This window comes from Lethenteron reissneri, chromosome 58 (assembly GCF_015708825.2).
Source record: "Lethenteron reissneri isolate LAM-NWPU_2019-01 chromosome 58, ASM1570882v1, whole genome shotgun sequence".
NCBI classification, from domain to species: domain Eukaryota; kingdom Metazoa; phylum Chordata; class Hyperoartia; order Petromyzontiformes; family Petromyzontidae; genus Lethenteron; species Lethenteron reissneri.
Genome location: NC_083836.1, coordinates 10,201,242 through 10,220,815, shown reverse-complemented (window position 1 = coordinate 10,220,815; position 19,574 = coordinate 10,201,242). Strand labels below are relative to the sequence as shown.

Genomic DNA, 19,574 nt, shown 5'->3' with positions numbered 1-19,574 from the left:
TACGTCACCACATTGACACGGGTGACGCTGCCCCCATTCGGCAAAATCCCTTCCGGCTGAGCCCAGCCGAGAAGCAACATGTGAAATCAGATGTTAATGACATGTTGTCTGCCGACATCATTTCGCCCTCATCCAGTCCACGTGGGGCTCCCATCGTGCTTGTGAAAAAGCACGATGGGTCCCTGAGGTTTTGCGTTGATTTCCGTCGCCTTAATAAGATCTCTGTGGCTGATGCATATCCGCTCCCCAGGATGGACGAATCCTTAGATGCTTTAGCAGGGGCACGGTATTTTTCCACATTGGACCTGCTATCGGGATTTTGGCAACTCCCCCTTGACGAGGTGTCGAAACCCAAGACTGCGTTTCGAACACCTGTGGGCCTATTTCAGTTCAATCGGTTGCCCATGGGACTCCATTCAGCTCCCGCAACGTTCCAGAGGTTAATGGAATTGGTTTTGTCCGGCCTGCAATGGGATACCTGTTTAATTTACCTGGATGACGTCATCGTCTTCAGTAGAACGTTCGAGGAGCACCTCCAACGTTTGAGGGCAGTGTTCCTCAGGATGCGATCCGCCAAATTGAAGTTTAAGCCACAAAAGTGCCAGTTACTCCCGGAATCAGTGCGGTACTTAGAGAACATCGTCGGCCGTTTGGGTATCTCCACTGACCCCACTAAGACACACTGTGTCAGTTCTTGGCCAACGCCCACTTCGGTCAGCAAGGTCTGTAGTTTTATTGGGTTTGCCTCATATTACCGGCGATTCGTCGAACAGTTTGCCACCATAGCCAAACCCTGCACGCTTTGACGGCAAAAGGTGTGAAATTTCGCTGGGGGCCGGAGGAAGAGGCCTCTTTTCGCTCCCTTCGTGACGCCTTGGTGAGTGCTCTGCCCTTATGTTACCCTGATTTCACCGAGCCGTTTTTGCTTGACACGGACGCCAGTAACACAGGCATTGGCGGAGTACTCTCACAAGTGATCGGGGGTGTCGAACGCGTTGTCGCCTACGGTAGCAGAGTATTGTCGCCGGTGGAACAAAGGTACTGCGTGACCCGTCGCGAGTTACTGGCTATTGTGTTTTTTATCCAACAGTTTCGACCGTATCTCTACGGCCGACACTTCACTGTCCGTACGAACCACGCGGCGCTTCAATTGGCGCTTTGCGTTGACCAGCCATCGGGCCAGTTGTCCCGATGGTTAGAGGTCCTCCAGGACTATCAATTCACAACTACTTACCGTAAGGATGTTCGCCATACCAACGCGGATGCCCTGTCGCGGTTGTCACCAAGTTCTGAATGTGCGTGTCTTTTGGGATCGGGACACTGCAAACCCCAGACTGTCGTCCCTCCGGCAGCTCTGGCCGCTGCGGCTGATGCACCGCGACCCGAGATTCCCTTCTCTCCGACGGGTGGGGATTTTTTGCTCAAATTGTCCCTCGTTGAGTGGGGCCGGCTCCAAATGGGCGACGCGTCCCTGCTCGCGCTGCATCACAAGGCCAATGGTTCCGATAAGGGTACAGTTGGCGTCGACTCATGGGTATTGAAACAGGGCCTCCTTATGAATTGGAATGGTACGTCCCTTCGCCATAGGCTTGTTGTGCCATCTGCTGTGCGAGGTAGGGTTGTTCTGGCCGCTCATGAACGACTGTTACATTTGGGATTTCACAAAACCCTTGCTCTGCTCCAGCGTGATTACTATTCGCCGGGTATGGCAAGGGATGTGTCCACCATTCTTAAAGGGTGTGTGCAGTGCGCCCAACGGAAACTGCCTCCCATTGCGGCTAACCCACCATTGCAATCTATTCAGGTCTCGTGCAGCAATGAACTTGTTGCGCTTTATATTTTGGGGCCTTTCCCAGTGACACCTAGGGGTAACAAGTACCTGCTGGTTGGCGTGGAATATTTCACTCAATGGCCCATGGCCTGGCCACTTGCCAACCAATCGGCAGCAGCCATTGCCGAGGCCTTTGTCCAGGGCTATGTCTTGGACAAAGGTGCACCGGAGCGGTTGCTGACCGACCAGGTGAAACATTTTTTGGGCGTTTTATTACGGGAGGTGTGCGACCTTTTGGGCACTAAAAAGGTGCGTACCTCCCCGTACCACCCACAGACTGATGGGATGGTGGAGCGGCTCCACAGGACGATTACGTCCATGTTGTGCCATCAGGTGTGCGAAGCTCAAGTGGATTGGGACTTACAGATTCCAGGTGTCCTCGCTGCCTACAGGATGGCTCCCCACGCGGCAACAGGGTTTTCTCCCTTCTATCTTATGTATGGCCGGGACGCTGATCCGCCCGTGGATGCCCAGTTGGGGATTTCCGAACCCCGTGCTAAGTCAAAATTGGCTGATCACATCAAATTTAACATTTCTAAATTGGCCGAGGCACGGGAAGCAGCGGCACTAAATTCGAGATCTCGCCAGATTGGCGAACGAGCGGTTGCGTGCACAGCGGACACACACGCACGAGTGGAAACCGGGCGATAAGGCCATGGCAAGGACCGGTCAAGGTTGTGCAGGTTGCGCGCCCCCAATGTGTTCAGATTAAGTGGGGGAAGCGTTGTTGGTATGTTTACCCCTCCCGACTGAAACCTTTTTGGCACCACATACCTTCCCTTCATGTCCAAATGGCCGAGCATGTGATGTGTCCGTTGACTCGGGGAATGGGATACCGCCACCTGATCCTCACATGCCTCTGACTGTCCCGCTCCCAGGTGCCGCGGAATTGACGGCCTCCGAACGCCAGCAGCCGGATCCCCGAAGCACGTGCGGAACCGGGGAACCCGGTTCGAGCCTTCCAGGGCTACCTGGGCCGCCTGTCGGACAAGCATGCCCTGTCCCGTATGACAGACCGGCCAAGCGGACTCGCGCTAAATTGCGCCACTTCTCGTGATGTGCGGCCGGATCCACCAGGATGCCCGTGCCAGGGCAGCCCCCTTTGACTGTCCGGATGTCCCGCTTCTCCTGGACGTGTGAGGTCGCGGGCACGGGTCACGGGATGGTGTAATGTCGTTTTTTATTTTATTTTCTCATCGACATTGTACATATGTTCATGGTGTTGAGTGTTGGAAGGTTGGGTTATCTATTGTGGCATTCGATTGTTGTTGTTAATTGTTGTGTTATTGTTGTTGCTACGGGGCACACACACGGTTCTGCTTTTTGGTGTATTCTTTATTGAAAAGGGGGGTTTTTGCAGCCGGGCCGGCTGCGAGCTATACGGGGGGGGGGGGGGGGGCGGGGGGGGGGGGTGATGTAGAGGTATTACGTACCGGGGTGTAGCAAGCCGTTACGTTGGGGTGTCTACATAAACGTCCGTACGTGGGGTGTCTACATCAACGTCCGCATACAGCCCCGCCCCTCGGGGGGGCAGTTGGGTATATAAGGCGGTGCGCGAGAGAGCTCGAGGAGTCATTGGAGCAGAAGAGCCAGTGAAGACTGAAGACCAGCTAGCTAGCCCTGGGACTACCCTGACTCGCTGCTCTTATAAGAGCCGAGCAGGGCAAGCCAGGGGCGACCTCAGAGCAGTGAGGTCTGTGTCCTTGTGAGGGCCAGGCTCGTGTGGCTGAGGGTCGGACCTGAGCCGAAGCTGGGCCAGGTCAGTTAGCCTCTACTAGGATGGTCTGGGTTAGAGGGGTGTAGGAGCTAACGGGGAAACGTTAGCCGAGGGACACTGCCTCGGATAGAACCGGGTGAAGGGGTCGTTACCCCTTCAAGCATTAGGGTGCGCTACGTACTGTATAGTAGCAATTGTTAATAAATACGTGTTGCCTCCGTCAACGTCTCCTGCACTACTTATGCCGTTACATATACAAGGCACTGTGCTCTCATGGATTGAGTCCTTCATTACAGGTCGGACACAAAGGGTCAATGTTGCCAGTAACCTATCACACAGGTCATCGGTGGCGTGCGGTGTACCATAGGGAAGTGCACTTCCTACTTTACACCGCTGTCATCGGCATCGCCCGCCATCATAGTATCGGCGTGCAATCATATGCTGATGACACGCAATTTTACTTCCATACAAAAGCTGACACACGTTCCACGTCTCATATTGTGTCTCAAACACATACAAAAACTGGTTGACACTATCTGAAGCTTAACTCGATTAAGACTAAATTAATCGTGCTTGGGACTCACCATCAGCTTTCCAGAGTCAAATGTGAACCTATCCACATAGACGGCTGCGACATCCCAGTGTCGGATAAGGCAACATGCCTTGATGTCCTTGTCGATAGCGAACTGACATTTGCCACTCACATCAGGCGCCTGACTGGACAGTGCTTCTATAATAAAAGACTCCGTCAGGCACTGCTGGTCTCCGCTTGTCTTTTATTCAGGTTCTTCTCCGCACCCCGCTGGTCTCTTCCTCGGACCAGCGTTGTCTCGCGCACGCCCCGCGTACGCTCCCTCTCGCGTGCCACGCACACTCCTCCGTTAGCTCCACTACTCCCGCACTCCGCACACCGCTGGCCGACGGCGTGCTGAGGTCCTTCGGCCATGTGGCCGATGGCACGGATCTCTCTCTCACCACCCAACGTGGCTCAGACTCTTAACTTCCCCGACTGCTCCAATCTCTTCCGGGCTCCCACTTATATCCATTCCCCCCACGTGACCCTGACTCCTCCCCTTACGGATCGTCAGATCCGGCCTTCCCATACTACCCCTCTGGCTCCGCCCCCATTCACATCGCCTCCCATTGGAGCCGAGGTGAACGGTGGCCCCTCCCACACGCCCCGCAGACCAGGCTCCGCCCCCCAATACCCCGGGCCATGTGTTTGGACCAGAGCCCAGCAACAACCTCATTTACGCTCGCATTACATGACCCCCCCCCTGATGAAAAAGCCAGGCATCCCGGCTGCAATAGGACAAAATAATGCGAGCGACAGCATCACAATCAGGAATCACCAGACACAACGGAGAGTATAACAACAACACAATTAACGAAAGGGAAGGGATTTGCAACGAGTGCGGGTCTCCGGCCCATCCTTCACGAGAGGCGGCGCCCTCAATGGTCGCAGTCCCGGCATCGTCGCTGGCGCGACCACGGTGACTAAATCCAGCAGAACGCCCGCGGGGAATCAAGCTAGTCTGCCACGTGTCGCCAGCCGTCCTTGGGGCCCGTCGACGCAGACGGCCCAGCCGCCACGACGACATCTTGTACTCCTGTCATGTCGCTCGCCGCCACTTGGCCCACGCCCTCCATGGTCGGGACCGCCACCGCCGGAGGAAGGTCCTCTTCGTCTTCTGAAGATGGTGCAGGCATATTCTTTTCCTTGAGATGTTTTGACATCTCGTTCCACTTCTGACACCAGTTTAATAAAAGACTCCGTCAGGCACTAATGGTCTCTGCTTGTCTTTTATTCAGGTTCTTCTCCGCACCCCGCTGGTCTCCTCCTCAAACCAGCGTCATCTCACGCACGTCCCACGCACGCTCCCTCTCGCGTGCCACGCACGCTCCTCCGTTAGCTCCTCTACTCCCGTACTCCGCAGACCACTGGCCGACGGCGTGCTGAGGTCCTTCGGCCTCGTGGCCGATGGCGCGGATCTCTCTCTCACCACCCAACGTGGCTCAGACTCTTAACTTCCCCGACTGCCCCGATCTCTTCCGGGCTCCCACTTATATCCATTCCCCCCACATGACCCTGACTCCTCCCCTTCCGGATCGTCAGATCCGGCCTTCCCATACTACCCCACTGGCTGCGCCCCCATTCACCTCGCCTCCCATTGGAGCCGAGGTGAACGGTGGCCCCTCCCACATGCCCCGCAGACCAGGCTCCGCCCCCCAATACCCCGGGCCGTGTGATTGGACCAGAGCCCAGCAACAACCCCATTTACACTCGCATTACACTTCTACCAGCTTCAATACCTCCACACAGTCTGTCGTGCTCTAACTATGGAGACTCTGAGGATGCCTGTCCACGCATTCATCATCAGCCGTGTGGACTACTGCAACAGCATCTTTGGCTTTGCCAGCTCTGTTCACCTGCGGCCAATCTAGTCGGTTTTAAATGCTGCAGCTCGTCTGATAGTTAAGAAACAGAAATATGATCCTATCATGAGTTTCATACGTGTGGCGCGGCACTGCGTATGAATTATGCCTACTCGTCTTCAAGAGTCTCCATTAATCTGCTCCATCCTATCTCACCAATCAGTGTGAACCAGCTTCAACAGACTCAATTCGACTCCAATTACGATCCGCGGCTCGCAGCGACCTGCTGTACCCGCGTGTAAACCTCGAGCAATATAGCCAACACAGATTTAAGGTCTCTGGCCAGCTCATGTTCAACATCCATCCCTGAGTCTGAGCCAGTTCCACAACAGACTTAAAACAGTGTTGCTTCAGAGAACCTACTTCAACGTGTGATCAATGCGCATTCGACATGGACTGGACTCATAAGAGTGCCCAATATCAGATGTTCTTACTTACTCAGCCTCATGCATTATGTAAAACCCACCAGGTTCCTGAAAAAAATTGCATTTCCGGGAGGCAGCAGAGATAACAGCACATGAAGGCACAAATTATGACGTTTGCGATTTGCACACCCAGTGCCATGCACACAAGTACATTGCTCAACACTTACTAACAGGCTGGCAAGATTCCTTCCCATTCTTCAGTTGACAACTTTCGTGTTCCACACAGTTGTACGCCTCACAGCTCGCATTGCCAGGCACCGAGCAAACGCACTTTCGTTTGCAGTTGTCACTAAGCCAGGCCTCTTCAAACTGAAAGATGCAAGGAAGCAATGCCACGTAAGTTGAAACTCCTTAAATACGAATTAATCACATTTATACCACGACTGCTATGAAAAAAGCGACTTAAATACACCTCGTGATAATAATGCACATCCTTTACATCTTGCATGCCACACTCAAGCACCAGTTTAGTCACACCCCACACAGCAGGTGCAGACTGAAGTGGTGATGAAAATCGGGTATGCAGTTTTGTAGCGAATGAGACAATAGCCCTGTGACCAAAGCTGCCCAGGCAGTTCAGTGGGATTGTCGTATTTTATAATTCCAAAGTAATGGCATCAAATGTCTTATATTGTGTTGCAGGTGGCGTCACGAACATTGACACCACTCATACAGAATCAGGAAATGAGATGAGCACATTGCTGTTGGCCAATGTATAACCGGAGTGTCCCCATGAAGAATCGAATTTCCATTGGGAATTCTCATTACATCATCACATGTTGAGAAAACTCCCTTGTAGGATGACGTCATGAAGTCACTTCAATAGACCTTCTCTCTTACACTAGATTACATTTATATATTGTACATATAATGTTGACAGAATGAAAATCAAGTTGTCATATTTAAGTCCTCGAAGCTGGAACAAAATACATGATGTTAAAGCCTAACTTTACACCACGAGTTTTTTTGTACAGTCAATGGTTACTGGCCTGAGATCGTGAACTCACCGCAATACTTGAGAACCAATCCAGTGATAGGTGGCTACTCCCAGAATATCATCGGCGTGCACTCAGCTCTCCAACGCAGACATTATCTCCCTGATCCACCCAGCACCGTGCGTATAAATTCCATCATGATATTCCACAAATCATCACCTGCAAGTGTTAACCGCAAAGAGCGAGAGGAGCGTGTAGGAGCGCAGTGCACATGGACCATGCAGACCGAGCAGCCTCGCTACCCACCGAGTGGTAGTTGTTTTCATCGTCCCGGCAGCCGCAGGCTTCCAGCGACACGCAGAGGTCGTCGCTAAGCACGAAGCCCTGGTCGCAGACGCAGCCCTCGGCGCACCGAGCCGCGCTCTGGCAGCCGGCCTCGGCGTAGATGTCCGAGCAGGTGGCCGGGCAGGGCGAGGCGCACGGCGTGTAGTGGGTGTTCAGCGGGCATGACAGTGCTAATGGAGAGACACGTACGGATTTTATCATACGGGTGTCATGGTTATGTTCACTGTGGCATTGGCATTGTATGTCATATGGAAATTTGAAAGAATCCCAGGTTCATCAACATCTCGGGTATAATTGATTCAAATGCTTCTGTTATGTGCAGTTTATATTCTTGCGTATGGCAGCAATATGTTCACAAGCTTAATGGAAATGTCGATGTCTGCTAGCCAATATGACAGGGCTTCAGGAGAGAGTTTGTGTCGTTTTGCTGTTCCTACATTGAAGGAGTGACTATAGAGTTGTCTAAATGGTCCATAATCCACACGTACACCACATGTGCTCTTAGATTTCGCAAAAAAAATCTTGGTTTAGATACACAAGCATATAAGGAATGTTGCTTATATTTCAACCGTGGAGGTAAAGCTGATGCTGTCTAAAATATTTTTTCTCACAATGGATATCTGTAAATATAAAAAAATGCCCTCATACAGAAAACTCACGGCAGAAGGTTTCATTGCGCCACAGAATGTTCATGCCCTTTGCCCGGCAGGCCTCCGCATAGGCCTGGAAGTTATCGCACAGCGTGCTCTCCATTCCATAGAACTGACACATATCGTAGATGCACGTCTTCAGGAAAGGCTCAGGATCTATCTCGGCATGGCACTTGGCAAAGGCTCCTGAGATAGAGATAACGACTTCACATGTATTTTGATATGCCTCTTCATTGATTGGATCACAGCTGGGAATGTGTGGCTCGTCTGGTTTGCAACTGTGAAAAAATAAATCACACGCATGGTTTTGTTATCGATATAAACACATGCATGATTTAGACAAAAATAATGTGATACGACGAATGCCACATTGATGTACATTTATAGGGGTTGCTGTAAACTCCTCCACTATATGAAATATTGATAAATATTTCAGGTACCTGTTTTCATTTTAAATTAAAGCGGTGGTCCAGTGATTAGCACACCGCGTTATGAAACCACACGACCCAATTTTGATTCTCGACCATGGATATGACAGTGTCAAATGACATCTGAACTACACACTTCACCAACCCACAATGTAAAGCTTGGTGAAGTATGGTCATAAAAACCCGGCTTGAGGAGCCTTTCCATTAGCAGTGGATTGACACGGTGTTATATACATCACTGTAATGTGCTATTACCACATGGAACATATTATGCTGCGTGGCTTGTACGACACCAAACCATCCACATTGGCTGCCTCACCCAGCATCATCGTCTCCCTCGGCCTTCCAGCTGTCTCCGAGCTGGGCGGCGCTGGTGGCAAGCTCCCCGTTGGGCATCAGGTAGTCGTCTGTGCCGTTCTGGTTGTAATTGCCGCATAGGCCGCACAGCTGTTGCACGGTCAAACAAAAACCAATGTAAGATATTTTTGACATGATCAAGACGTGTCATGGGTTAATGGGTGTATAAAGAGGAGATATACTTTAGATTCATTATTTAATCCTGGTAATTATTGACTGCAATGATAACCAGTGCATTTAAATATATAGAATATTTTTGAGATAACATGGAGCATGTGCATTTATATTGCAAAATGGCGTCAATGATGCATCGTGGGTCTCTGTGCATTATCGTTCGTGCGTAAGTATTCCTCCTAGCATCCAATAATTTATCACATTAAACTAATTAATAAAACTTCCAATAGTTACTTTTCTGGTTTTAACGTTCGACCAATGAATGTGTAATGAGTCTACCAGACGAAGATAAAGGTGACACACGCTTCTTTATTTTAGGCGTGAGCTCAGGCCACGTATGTCCACTCCACTCCAAATCCCTCCAGGAAGTGCCCCGATCGCCCCGCCTCATTCGGTGATGTCACCACTCTCTCCCTAAGCGTCACCCTCTCTTTCGCCTCACCTTCTCTTTCCTTTCCTTCCCTTCATGACGTCATGTTAACTGTAACCTGGGATCCCGTGAGTACAGTATTTCTACCCCCGGATCACGTAAGCATTAGCACTACATCACCCCCTCCCCCCTGAAAAAAAAGTCGTTTTCGACTCAACACAACCCGTGCGAATCCAAGGGATTCAGGGTAATTACGATGGTAGGGGAGTAGGGAGAGATGAAGGGGGAGGGGAAATAAACTTATGTCGGTCAATAAACAAGCAATTTAGAATTCAACTGGAGTCCTGCCACTTTGTGTGGTGTGTATGTATATAGAACAAAATTAAGGACAGTAATAAACCGAGGAACCGATAGATGAGGCGGTACACATGAAATTCAACCGGAACTTCCAACTGTAACAAGCGAACAACAGATGACAGTCTCCAGTGCGAAAGAACAACAATGTAATTTTCCTCCGTGTTTCCATTGTCTTGCATGCAGTGGTTGTTCATCACTGTGAGAGAATGGCCCGAGCCCGTGCCCGAGTAACCGGGCTGCGTAGCCATGGCTCGGTCAGACGCTGCCGCATCTTCTTGGTCACAGGCAGTCCTTTTTGAGGTTGGTTCGTCGCGGCAAGTAGCTTCCCCGACCTCGGCAGTGATGATAAAGGTGAGTGAAGGGGTGAAGGTGTATGTGTTCATGGTAACCTGTTTTTTTGGTGAGTGTATCAAGTGCTCCTCCGAGTCTTGTGGAATATCCATGGTAGGCTTCGACCGGTCAAGCTTTATACAGGCAGGATATACATGCCATCACCGACGTCCCAATTGGTCACGTACACATTGAGGCTCAAGTATCTCTACCACTTCCACAAGGCCCTGCCACAGATGGTGCAGTTTGGGTGAGGTCCCTAAGGGTACCTGTGGGTAGTGTAGCCAAGCACTATCTCCTACTTCGAAAGGCTGAGGCGTCACTCACCTTTGCCTAGCCCTTTCATTCACAGAACGGGAAAAAGCTGCGACAGTTTGTGCCGCTTCCCTCGCTATCTTCCACTGCTGCATGACCTGTCGTACCGCTAAAGGCCATTTCGCGGCCCCAGCTAGAAGTTAAAAAAGCTGGCACTCAATGGGAGGGTCCGTCTCCCTACCATACATCAAATAGAACGGAGAGTATCCCGTTGACGCATGCAGGGCCAACCGATGTCACCAGGACCCCACCTATGTTTAAGTCCCAGTATGTCTGAGTGTCATTGACCACCTGACACAGCATGGATGTGAAGGTGCGATTTGGGCATTCTATCATCCCATCAGTTTGCGGGTGGTATGGGGAAATGCATACTTTCTTAATGCCTAGGATGTCGCACACTTCCTGTATCAGTTTTAAGGATTCTTTTTTACCCTGGTCTGTTAGAAGATTTTCAGGGGCCCCTTTATCCATAACATGTCCATGCACAAAAGCTTCTGCTATTGACTGACCAGTTTGATCCGCTAGGGGCCATGCTACCGGCGATCATATTAAATACTCGACCCCTACTAGCAGATATTTATGACCTCTGTCAGTGTGAGGTAGAGGTCCCAATATATCCAAGGCCACCAATTCATTAACTCGCGAAACCTCGATTGATTGTAGGGGCACTTTGATCGGGTGTGCTGGCGTCTTTCGCTGTGTACATTTTACACATGAGGCCGTCCATGCGCAGATATCTGTCATCATGCTCGGCCAAAAATAATGAGTCTTAACGGTAGAGAGTGTTTTCAGCTCCCCCAAATGCAGGAGGTCAGCATGACGACACATTAGGACTGTGTGTCGATCACCCAATGCATCAATAGCCCTTCGTAATCTACAAATATCTAATCTCGATCGGCCAGGGAAGGCTCTGGCTTGTCTTTCCGTATGTTCACATGTGTTGTGAGGCACACCGTGTCAGTAGAGAGTGGTTTACACCTGGGTGACCCCTTAGCATATTCACAAGTACCTGCCTCTGGCAGACGCGATAAAGCATCCACATTGGTGTGGCACAACCCCTTCCTATGGACCACCTCATAGGACAATTCTTGCAGTCTTTCAATCCATCTGGTCATCTGACCAAAGGGTTGGTTGATACGCAACGAGTATTTCAGTGCTGCATGGTCAGTCCGCACCTCAAATTTCCGTCCATATAGGCATGGGCGAAATTGTTGCACAAAATGCACAACGACCAGGAGTTCCCGCCTCGTTACGCAGTAGTGATGTTCGGTCAATGACAATACCTGGCTGCCATATTCTATCACTACCTCTCTGTCCGATTGCACCTGAGATAGGATAGCCCCAATGCCCACATCGCTTGCATCCGTATATAGCGTGAAGGGCAATGAATAATTTGGGTATGCCAATGGTGGCTCCACCGTGACGAGCGTCCGCAGATTTTTCAAAGCCCTGTCCTCTTCTGTACCCTATTGGAACCTCTGCCCCTTAGCTGTGTATGTGTGTAAGGGTTTTTTTAATGGCCGCAAAATCCTGAACAAATCGACGGTAATAGGAAACAAAGCCTATAGATCTTCTGGCATCTGCCACGGATCCGGGGGTTGGCCATTCTCTAATACACCATGTCTTCTTGGGATCAGTTGCCACCCCCATTGCGCTATGTACCCCAGGTATCTGACGGAAGGCTGTGTGAAATGGCATTTAGAAGGCTTGAGTTTCAAATGTGCTCCGCTGATACGTGAAAAATACAGCCTCAGCCGGTGTAAGTGTTCTTGCAAAGATCATCTGAACATAATTACGTTGTCCAAATATATCAGGCAAATGTCCCATTGGAGACCTGTTAGTACTAGTTCCATGAGAATGTGGCTGGCGCCGTTTGTAATCCCATGGGGAGACAGTTAACATGAAAATAACGCCTGCAGTGTTCCAAAGGCAGTCTTGTTTATTGAATCCTCATCTAGCGGTAGCTGCCAAAACTCAGATTATAGGTCCAATGTAGAAAAGTATTTGGTGCCCGCTAAGGCGTGCAAGGAATCATCAATCAGCGGGAGCAGATAAGCATCCACCATTGTGATCTGATTCAGTCGACGAAAGTTGATGCAAAGCTGCAATGAACCGGTGGTTTCTTTACCAGGACGACAGGGGCCCCTCATGGGCTCGTGCATAGCAAATAATATCGGCTTTTAACATCTCGTGGATCGCGAATTTTGTATGTGAGCTTTCTCGACCGGCCCCATGCGATATTAATTTTGGCAGATGGGTGGCGCTTTGTTATATCTCTATACGGTGTATTTTTTGGGTCTTTCGGTAAAGTCACGTAGATAGGTTCAAAGAAATTTTTTTTAAATAACAAAAAAATGACGACGTTTCGATCGCAGCAAAAGCATTCGTCATCAGGAAGAGTGGAAGAGTGGGACATCTTTCTGACAACGAACGCTTGTGTTGCAATCAAAACATCGTAGTTTTTTGTTATTTTTTTGTTATTTTCTTTGAACCTATCTATGTGACTTTACCGAAAGACCTAAAGAATAAATATGAATTCCTGCAGTCACGAAAGCTTTAAGTCAAGATCTATGTGGCGTGTCATTAATTTAGATTGCCCTAAATCATATGGTCCCTTAGTAAATAAATCCTCAAAATCCTGTAACAATTTCCAAAGGGCCTGACGTTGTGGCTCGGATAAGTTAGTATCCTGTGCTGTCATAGCTTCCAGCCAGGGCGTAGCCTCCTCGCACGCAGAATCAGTTTCATCCTCCATTATTCCCACCTGCACTTCATCGCCCCCTGCTGGCATGGGTCGCACATGCACCAAAACCATTCCCCCATATAAGTGACAGGTGTGTTTTCCGTGTTTAAAACTTGGATAACTAGTTTCTGGTGGAGACACAGGATAGTATCCGCACTTGCCAGGGCATGTCGGTCCATGATAATCATCGCCAGTGATAGTAATATAGGTTGAGTCGTCACCAGCGGCGTGCGATATCGAAGGGGAATCAGGATTTGTGATGCTGGGGTAGCGTCAGCATTTTGTTGACGACTGCCTGCACCTGAGCCAACATAGGGTGCCATTATCTGGGCATAAAAAATATAGCCGTTCCCCTGACGGCATTTCGATTCACCCCTGGTCCATAACAATTTTGATAGGCAGTTGATTTAAATAGTCTGTCCCCAGCAAACAGGGAACCGTTAATGTGCTGGAGATGAGCACAGGTCCCGATATGACCAGTCCTCCCACACAGATTTTGATTTATAACTGTCCCAAGAATCTCATGCTTCCCGCATTTGCTGCTACGTAGAATAATTGTACATGTTGCAATCGCTGGGCCTTATGGGGAAGCACATACAAAATGTGCAAGGATATAATAGTCGCTGATGCTTCTGTATCGAACAGCATCCAAACCCCAATTCCCCCCACTGAGCCTACCACCACTGACGTTCCAGCTGCAGTCGCTACTACCCTCTGTGCCAACTTGCGCCATTGTGGTGAAAAATCATGTATATACGATGGTGGTTGTGATCGTCGGGAAGTAGTGGGTGTATCAAATGATAGGTGTGTATGAGAGGTCTGTGATGGGAACTGCCGAGGTGTTTGGGGTGCCGTGACTCACCTGCTGGTTGTATGTAGAGGTGAACAACAGCTGTTGGCGCGAAGGCGGCCCCGGTGGAGCAGCATTGGTACGGCACCCGCGGGTGTTGTGGCCTATATGGCCACATCGGTGACAGGTCACCAGGTTCCGGGTCCTGCTAGGTGCTTGGAGTCCCCGGGGCATCCAGCGATGGGTCCTCTAGGTAGGGCACTGAAATGTCCCCCTTCCAGCTGCGAACATCTCTCCCCCGGGCACACTGACGTCCACCTCTGCCTCGGCGTTGTCTTCCTTGTTCCATATTCCCCGAACCCCCTCCAGTCCTTAATGATATGATGATTCCCCTGTTTGTGCGACCATACGTTGTGATCTCATCACCTCCTCATGGGCTCTTCGTGATCCACAATTAGGTCTACTTGTCCTCATCTGTGACTGGAAAAACTATTGTTAAAGCCTATGCCAGCGCTAACATACGGTCGACCACCATAAAGTCCAGGGCCCCGCGTTCAGGCCTGGCAAAGCAGCTTGAGCTAGGTCCATGCGAGCACTCCTGTAGGCCAAGGCTGACTCCCCTTCTTCCCGCCGACGGTTCTGAAATCGTCTCTTTGCGCTGGATGGCGGGTCAAAAATCTCTGCCATCTCACGATAAGCAGCGTGCAGGGTTTCCTTTTTCTCCGCCGGGATGGAGGAATATATAATTAGAGCATCCGTCGCTAAGGGCCGTGGGGAGCACCTTCAGTGCCTCAGGCTCCATCCACTCTATATATGTATATGCCACCTTGAATCTGTGAACAATTGTCCCCCAGTCTCCTCCTATAGCCACAAACCTTTCTACGTGGCCTAACCTACGTGGTCGATCAGCGCCCTCTCCTCATCGCCGCTCCAATCCTCCAGGTGAATTAATTTCTGCGACCTGGGCTGTGGCTGCTGCGCGCGCTTCAAGTCATTGTCTTAGCGCTTCCCCGTGTGGCTCCAAGGCTCCGCCGCTAAGGCTCGGAGCGTCCATTACCGCTGCGCCTGGTTGTTTCGTACCAATTCCAAACCAATGGCGGCTATTGGTGTTGTTCCCGCCAAATATAATTCTACTCCCTCCAAAGGTTTGCCCTTCTCCATCCCTTTGTATTTCTGGCAATTTCGAAGACTCCGATCAGCTCGCCAGGCTGGGGAGAGTGGATCCCATCGGTCGTGGTGCCGTGCCCTCACCCATCAACAACACTGGCTTCTCCATCCCTGGCGCAGATGTCTCCAGTACTTCATCGTGGGCGGCAACTATCTCAGCCATCGATGTTGCTCGTGGCGTCCCCGCCATGGGATTTCCCGCTCGAACCGAAAGAAAATAAGAAAAAAGAGCCAGCGCAGTCGCTGGGCTAGTAGCCATCTTGTCTTCCCGCAGCTATTGCAGGAGTAGCGTTACTGCCTCCGTGAATTGATGGACTCGGTCCGCCCAGGGCTTGCTTCTCTCGCGGGGTCCAGGGTTCTCAGAGGAGTTACTCTTCGCTTTTCGCCATCTTCTTATGGTTCGGCGGGCTGTCCTGACCCTGTCTGTAGACTGTGCTGTCTCTGGATCACAGCTGTCTGGGGCATTGGGAGTGGAGGCGCGTTCTTCTCCCTCTTCGCTGGGGTCTTGGTCGGGGTCCTTTACGTTACCGCGTCGAGGCATCTTCGGGATCCCACCGCTGCCACCAGTTGTACCGAGTCCACCAAATGAAGATAAGGATGACATACACTTCTTTATTTTATATTGCCAGCTCACACCGCGCACATCCACTCCACTCCGAATCCCTCCAGGAAGCACCTCGATTGCCCCACCTCATCCAGTGACGTCCCCACTCTCTCCCTGGGCGTTCCCTATCTCTCTCGCCCCGCCTTCTCTTTCCTTTCCTTCATATTATCATTTTAACTGTAACCTGGGATCCCGTGAGTATTTCTACCCCCGGATCACGCAAGTATTTGCACTACAAATGCATGCGTGCGGGCATAATAAATCTATGGTATTAGCGACAGGAAAAAACATCTAAACGGATTTTAAGTGACAGTGTAAAGATATATAACAATATACCTGTCTGTATAGGACATTGTTAACCAGGAATCCATTTAAACACATGCTGCTGTCTCCTGAGAGGGTATCCACCATGAAGATGGAGCAATGAAATAAGTTATTGTGCAGGTACTTTGTGGGGATTTTCTAATTATGGATCATGAAAGATGGCATCAGCTTGGGAAAGCCTTCATCCATCAGTGAACCGATCGCGGCTGATGATGATGATGCTGCCACCTCGTTTTAGGATGGAACGTTCATGCTCTTCCTTCAATCCTCACACAGCTTTGCTCAGTAATCCATTTTCTCTTCCAACTCCATGATTAAATGTAGGAACATTATCACCTTTCAGGTCCACTACCTTTGTCGTGGTTATCTCTGCAACTGCCATTATGTGTTACGGACCCTGGCTTTAGGAGTAGTGAATGTTATTTAAACCATTCCTTCGAGTGTGGCTCTGATATTTGCTGTTGCAATGTAGGTGCTGAGTCTCCGAACCAAACTGACCTTGTTAAAGTAAGTACTTGGAGTGTTGATCTCAAGGTGATGTTTTCCATCAAATTTGACTGTGACGCCAAAATCAGTCTCCAGGAGAACGTAGCTTCCGCTTATGCCGATCTTAACCCCTGGGACCAAACCTTCGATGGGGGTCTTAACTCGCTTATCGTCAACCTGTTAAGAAAGAAAAATCAACCACGATGCATTGTGTGTTTTACAACAGCTCTCATTTTTACCGCATAATTACTTTGCACTACTAACTACATATCACAAAACACATTGTACGTTAATTGTACATTAATCATCTCTGCTCATTGCCTAAATAATAATGGGTTCATTATTAATATAAAGTTTTCTGATGTCACAACTAAGACATTCCTGCTTACAAAGAAAACAAACTTTTAACTAAATTCACATGATAAACTTCCATTAACATATACTTCTTAAATCAATGTAAATGGTATGCTTATTTTATATCTACTGTTTAGCAAATGTTGCAGGGAATGCTAATAAGATACTTTTTTAATAGCTCTTTGTCAATCTACTACCCACACCACATCAGTGATTGCTTCACCACACCGGTTAGTGGGGTGGGCTGCTTGGCACCAGTTCAGATATCACTCGCCACTGATGTTAGCCACGGCCAGCAATCGAACTGTGAGATGGGCACTCTGCCGCACCCAATCTGCCCATAAATAATCTTCTCTTTCTCAACTGCGACTGTACGGTCTCACGGTGCCCAATCCGTGCGTACCAGCACGCGGTGGCTCTTCTGCAGGGTGACGCGGTGGCCCGCGATGTCGACGATCACGTGCTTGAGGTAGGAGCCGGACGCCTGTCCGCGCTCCTCGTTCTTGGCGGTGATGGTGAAGGGTGTCACGTTGGTGTCATTGCACACGTCCGCCAGCGTGTACGTGCATGTGCCCATGTAGCTGATCATTATCAGGTCAAAGGTGAAGTAGTGGGGATCTCCGGCAACGTGGCACGTGGCGTAACCTGGGGCACAGAAACACAACCAGGCCCTTCTCACAGCAAGTAGCGGGTGCTACTGTTCCCTCCCTCACTCGTAAGTATTCCGCAATCAAAAGGCAGGTGCAATCGACTGAAACCCACAGACAATTATTTATGAAATTTAACTGGAGATATGTCCGGTCACCGATGATCACATACAGACGTATTAATAAAAATGCTTATGAAACTTACAAATTTCTTATAACCCTTAAGGGAAGCTTAAAGCAGATTTTTCTAAAGCAAAAACAACTGTGATACCATATGGTATTTCAAAGACAAAAGTAGTGTAATTGATACAGGAAGAGGCCATGGCTGATGAAGCCAATTCGTGTTAAGCTAGATTCGCTGGAATGTAAAGGTAAAAGAAGAGAGCACGTTGGTTCGGATGAATGTCCCTGTCGGTGTATTGAGCCATGACCACTTAACCCGAGGTTTAAGTCCCAGTTACCCATTTGAGATTAACTAAACTCCTGGTTCGACGCATATGGTAAGACGATTGATGGTTTCAGCTTGGGCACTGATGAGATTGGATAAAAAAAATATTGTTTATTCAATTTAAATAAAAAAGTGGATATGTTTCCCCATATTCAAACACATATTTGGTGATATCCATCTCCAATGGTTCAAAAGTAAAGTGAGCGGCTCTCCATCGGAATGTTCCAAGTTCAAATCCTGGTTTTGGGTCAATTTAGCCCATCACCCCTCTGGGTTTGCTAAAATGGTTGCCACTTTGTGGGGAAGTCGATTGTGGTAAAACTAACTAACTGAGCTTTGGACTAATATTCAGAGGTGGCATGGGCACACGTGATTGGCCATCAAAGTGGCTTATATCATTATATGTGGGAATGTAAAGTAGAAGTCAATTAAACCAAACACACGTTGCTTCGTATAGAGGGAAGCACCAGAGGACCCGCAAAAAACTCCACGCGACCGTGGGCAGAGAGAATATGCAAAGTTCAACGCCATGATCTCCTGCATACCAGGTGAGGGAGACAACATCTCACCACCGTGGCGCTTCTATGGATAGACTCGCACCCTCCACAGGAACGTGGAATTTAGATCACTGGTGCAGGGCTCTAAACAGGAGATGAGCACTGCCTCAATGCTCATATCAGCAGGGAATTATTTTTTATCTGCATTGGTGGTTACAAATCAGATGGAAATTCTACATTCCTGTGCTATGGATACATCTCTCCACAAGGCAACTTCAGATTTTAATTATGTAGTAATACTTTTTTTAATTCTGAAGGGATGATGGGCTGGGTTGCATTATAACTATGATTATAACTCATTGTCTTCCAAAGGTGACCATAGCGCTCTGCCACAGTGTCTGCGTTTGATTGTTCAATATTTGTGTCATAGACAAAACACATACCCTTGCTGTGGCAGCCCAGAATGCCATCCTCCACCGTGCAGACCTCTTGCCATCCACATTGCCAGGCATCGCAACTCACGTATCCGGGCGTCACGCATGTGCAGCGCCGGTCGCAGGTCTCCGATTCAAACCAGTTCTTCCCGAGCTGCCACCACACGATCGTGAAGGCAGTGAAAAAGTCTTGAGAACGCCATATGAATCGAATAATTTTCATCATATTCCATTGTCATTGGTTGTTGAATTTTTTGTAATCAGATAACCACAAATAGTGGAATCTGTATTTTAGAAAAATGTTTATAAAATGCGACCAGATAAACAATGAAGAAAGGCACAATATTTTAACAAGTAGGCTTCTGTGATTAATAATATGATTCAAAATTAATGTTGGGTTAGATCACGTA

The 19,574-nt window shown here is 49.3% G+C and overlaps 1 protein-coding gene across 6 annotated transcripts in view; it reads right to left on the bottom strand.

Annotated features, from left to right (window-relative positions):
- The window catches only part of LOC133357581 (zonadhesin-like), a 159,356-nt gene that overhangs the window by 36,670 nt on the left and 103,112 nt on the right, over positions 1-19,574 (bottom strand). For all 6 annotated transcript variants that reach the window (XM_061575575.1, XM_061575569.1, XM_061575572.1 and 3 more), the window contains 7 exons: positions 19,174-19,318; positions 17,542-17,783; positions 16,797-16,961; positions 9,087-9,214; positions 8,349-8,617; positions 7,651-7,859; positions 6,577-6,718 (listed from right to left, as the gene is read on the bottom strand). In XM_061575575.1, coding sequence (XP_061431559.1) covers positions 6,577-6,718; positions 7,651-7,859; positions 8,349-8,617; positions 9,087-9,214; positions 16,797-16,961; positions 17,542-17,783; positions 19,174-19,318 — 1,300 coding nt within the window. The remainder of the gene's footprint in view (positions 1-6,576; positions 6,719-7,650; positions 7,860-8,348; positions 8,618-9,086; positions 9,215-16,796; positions 16,962-17,541; positions 17,784-19,173; positions 19,319-19,574) is intronic.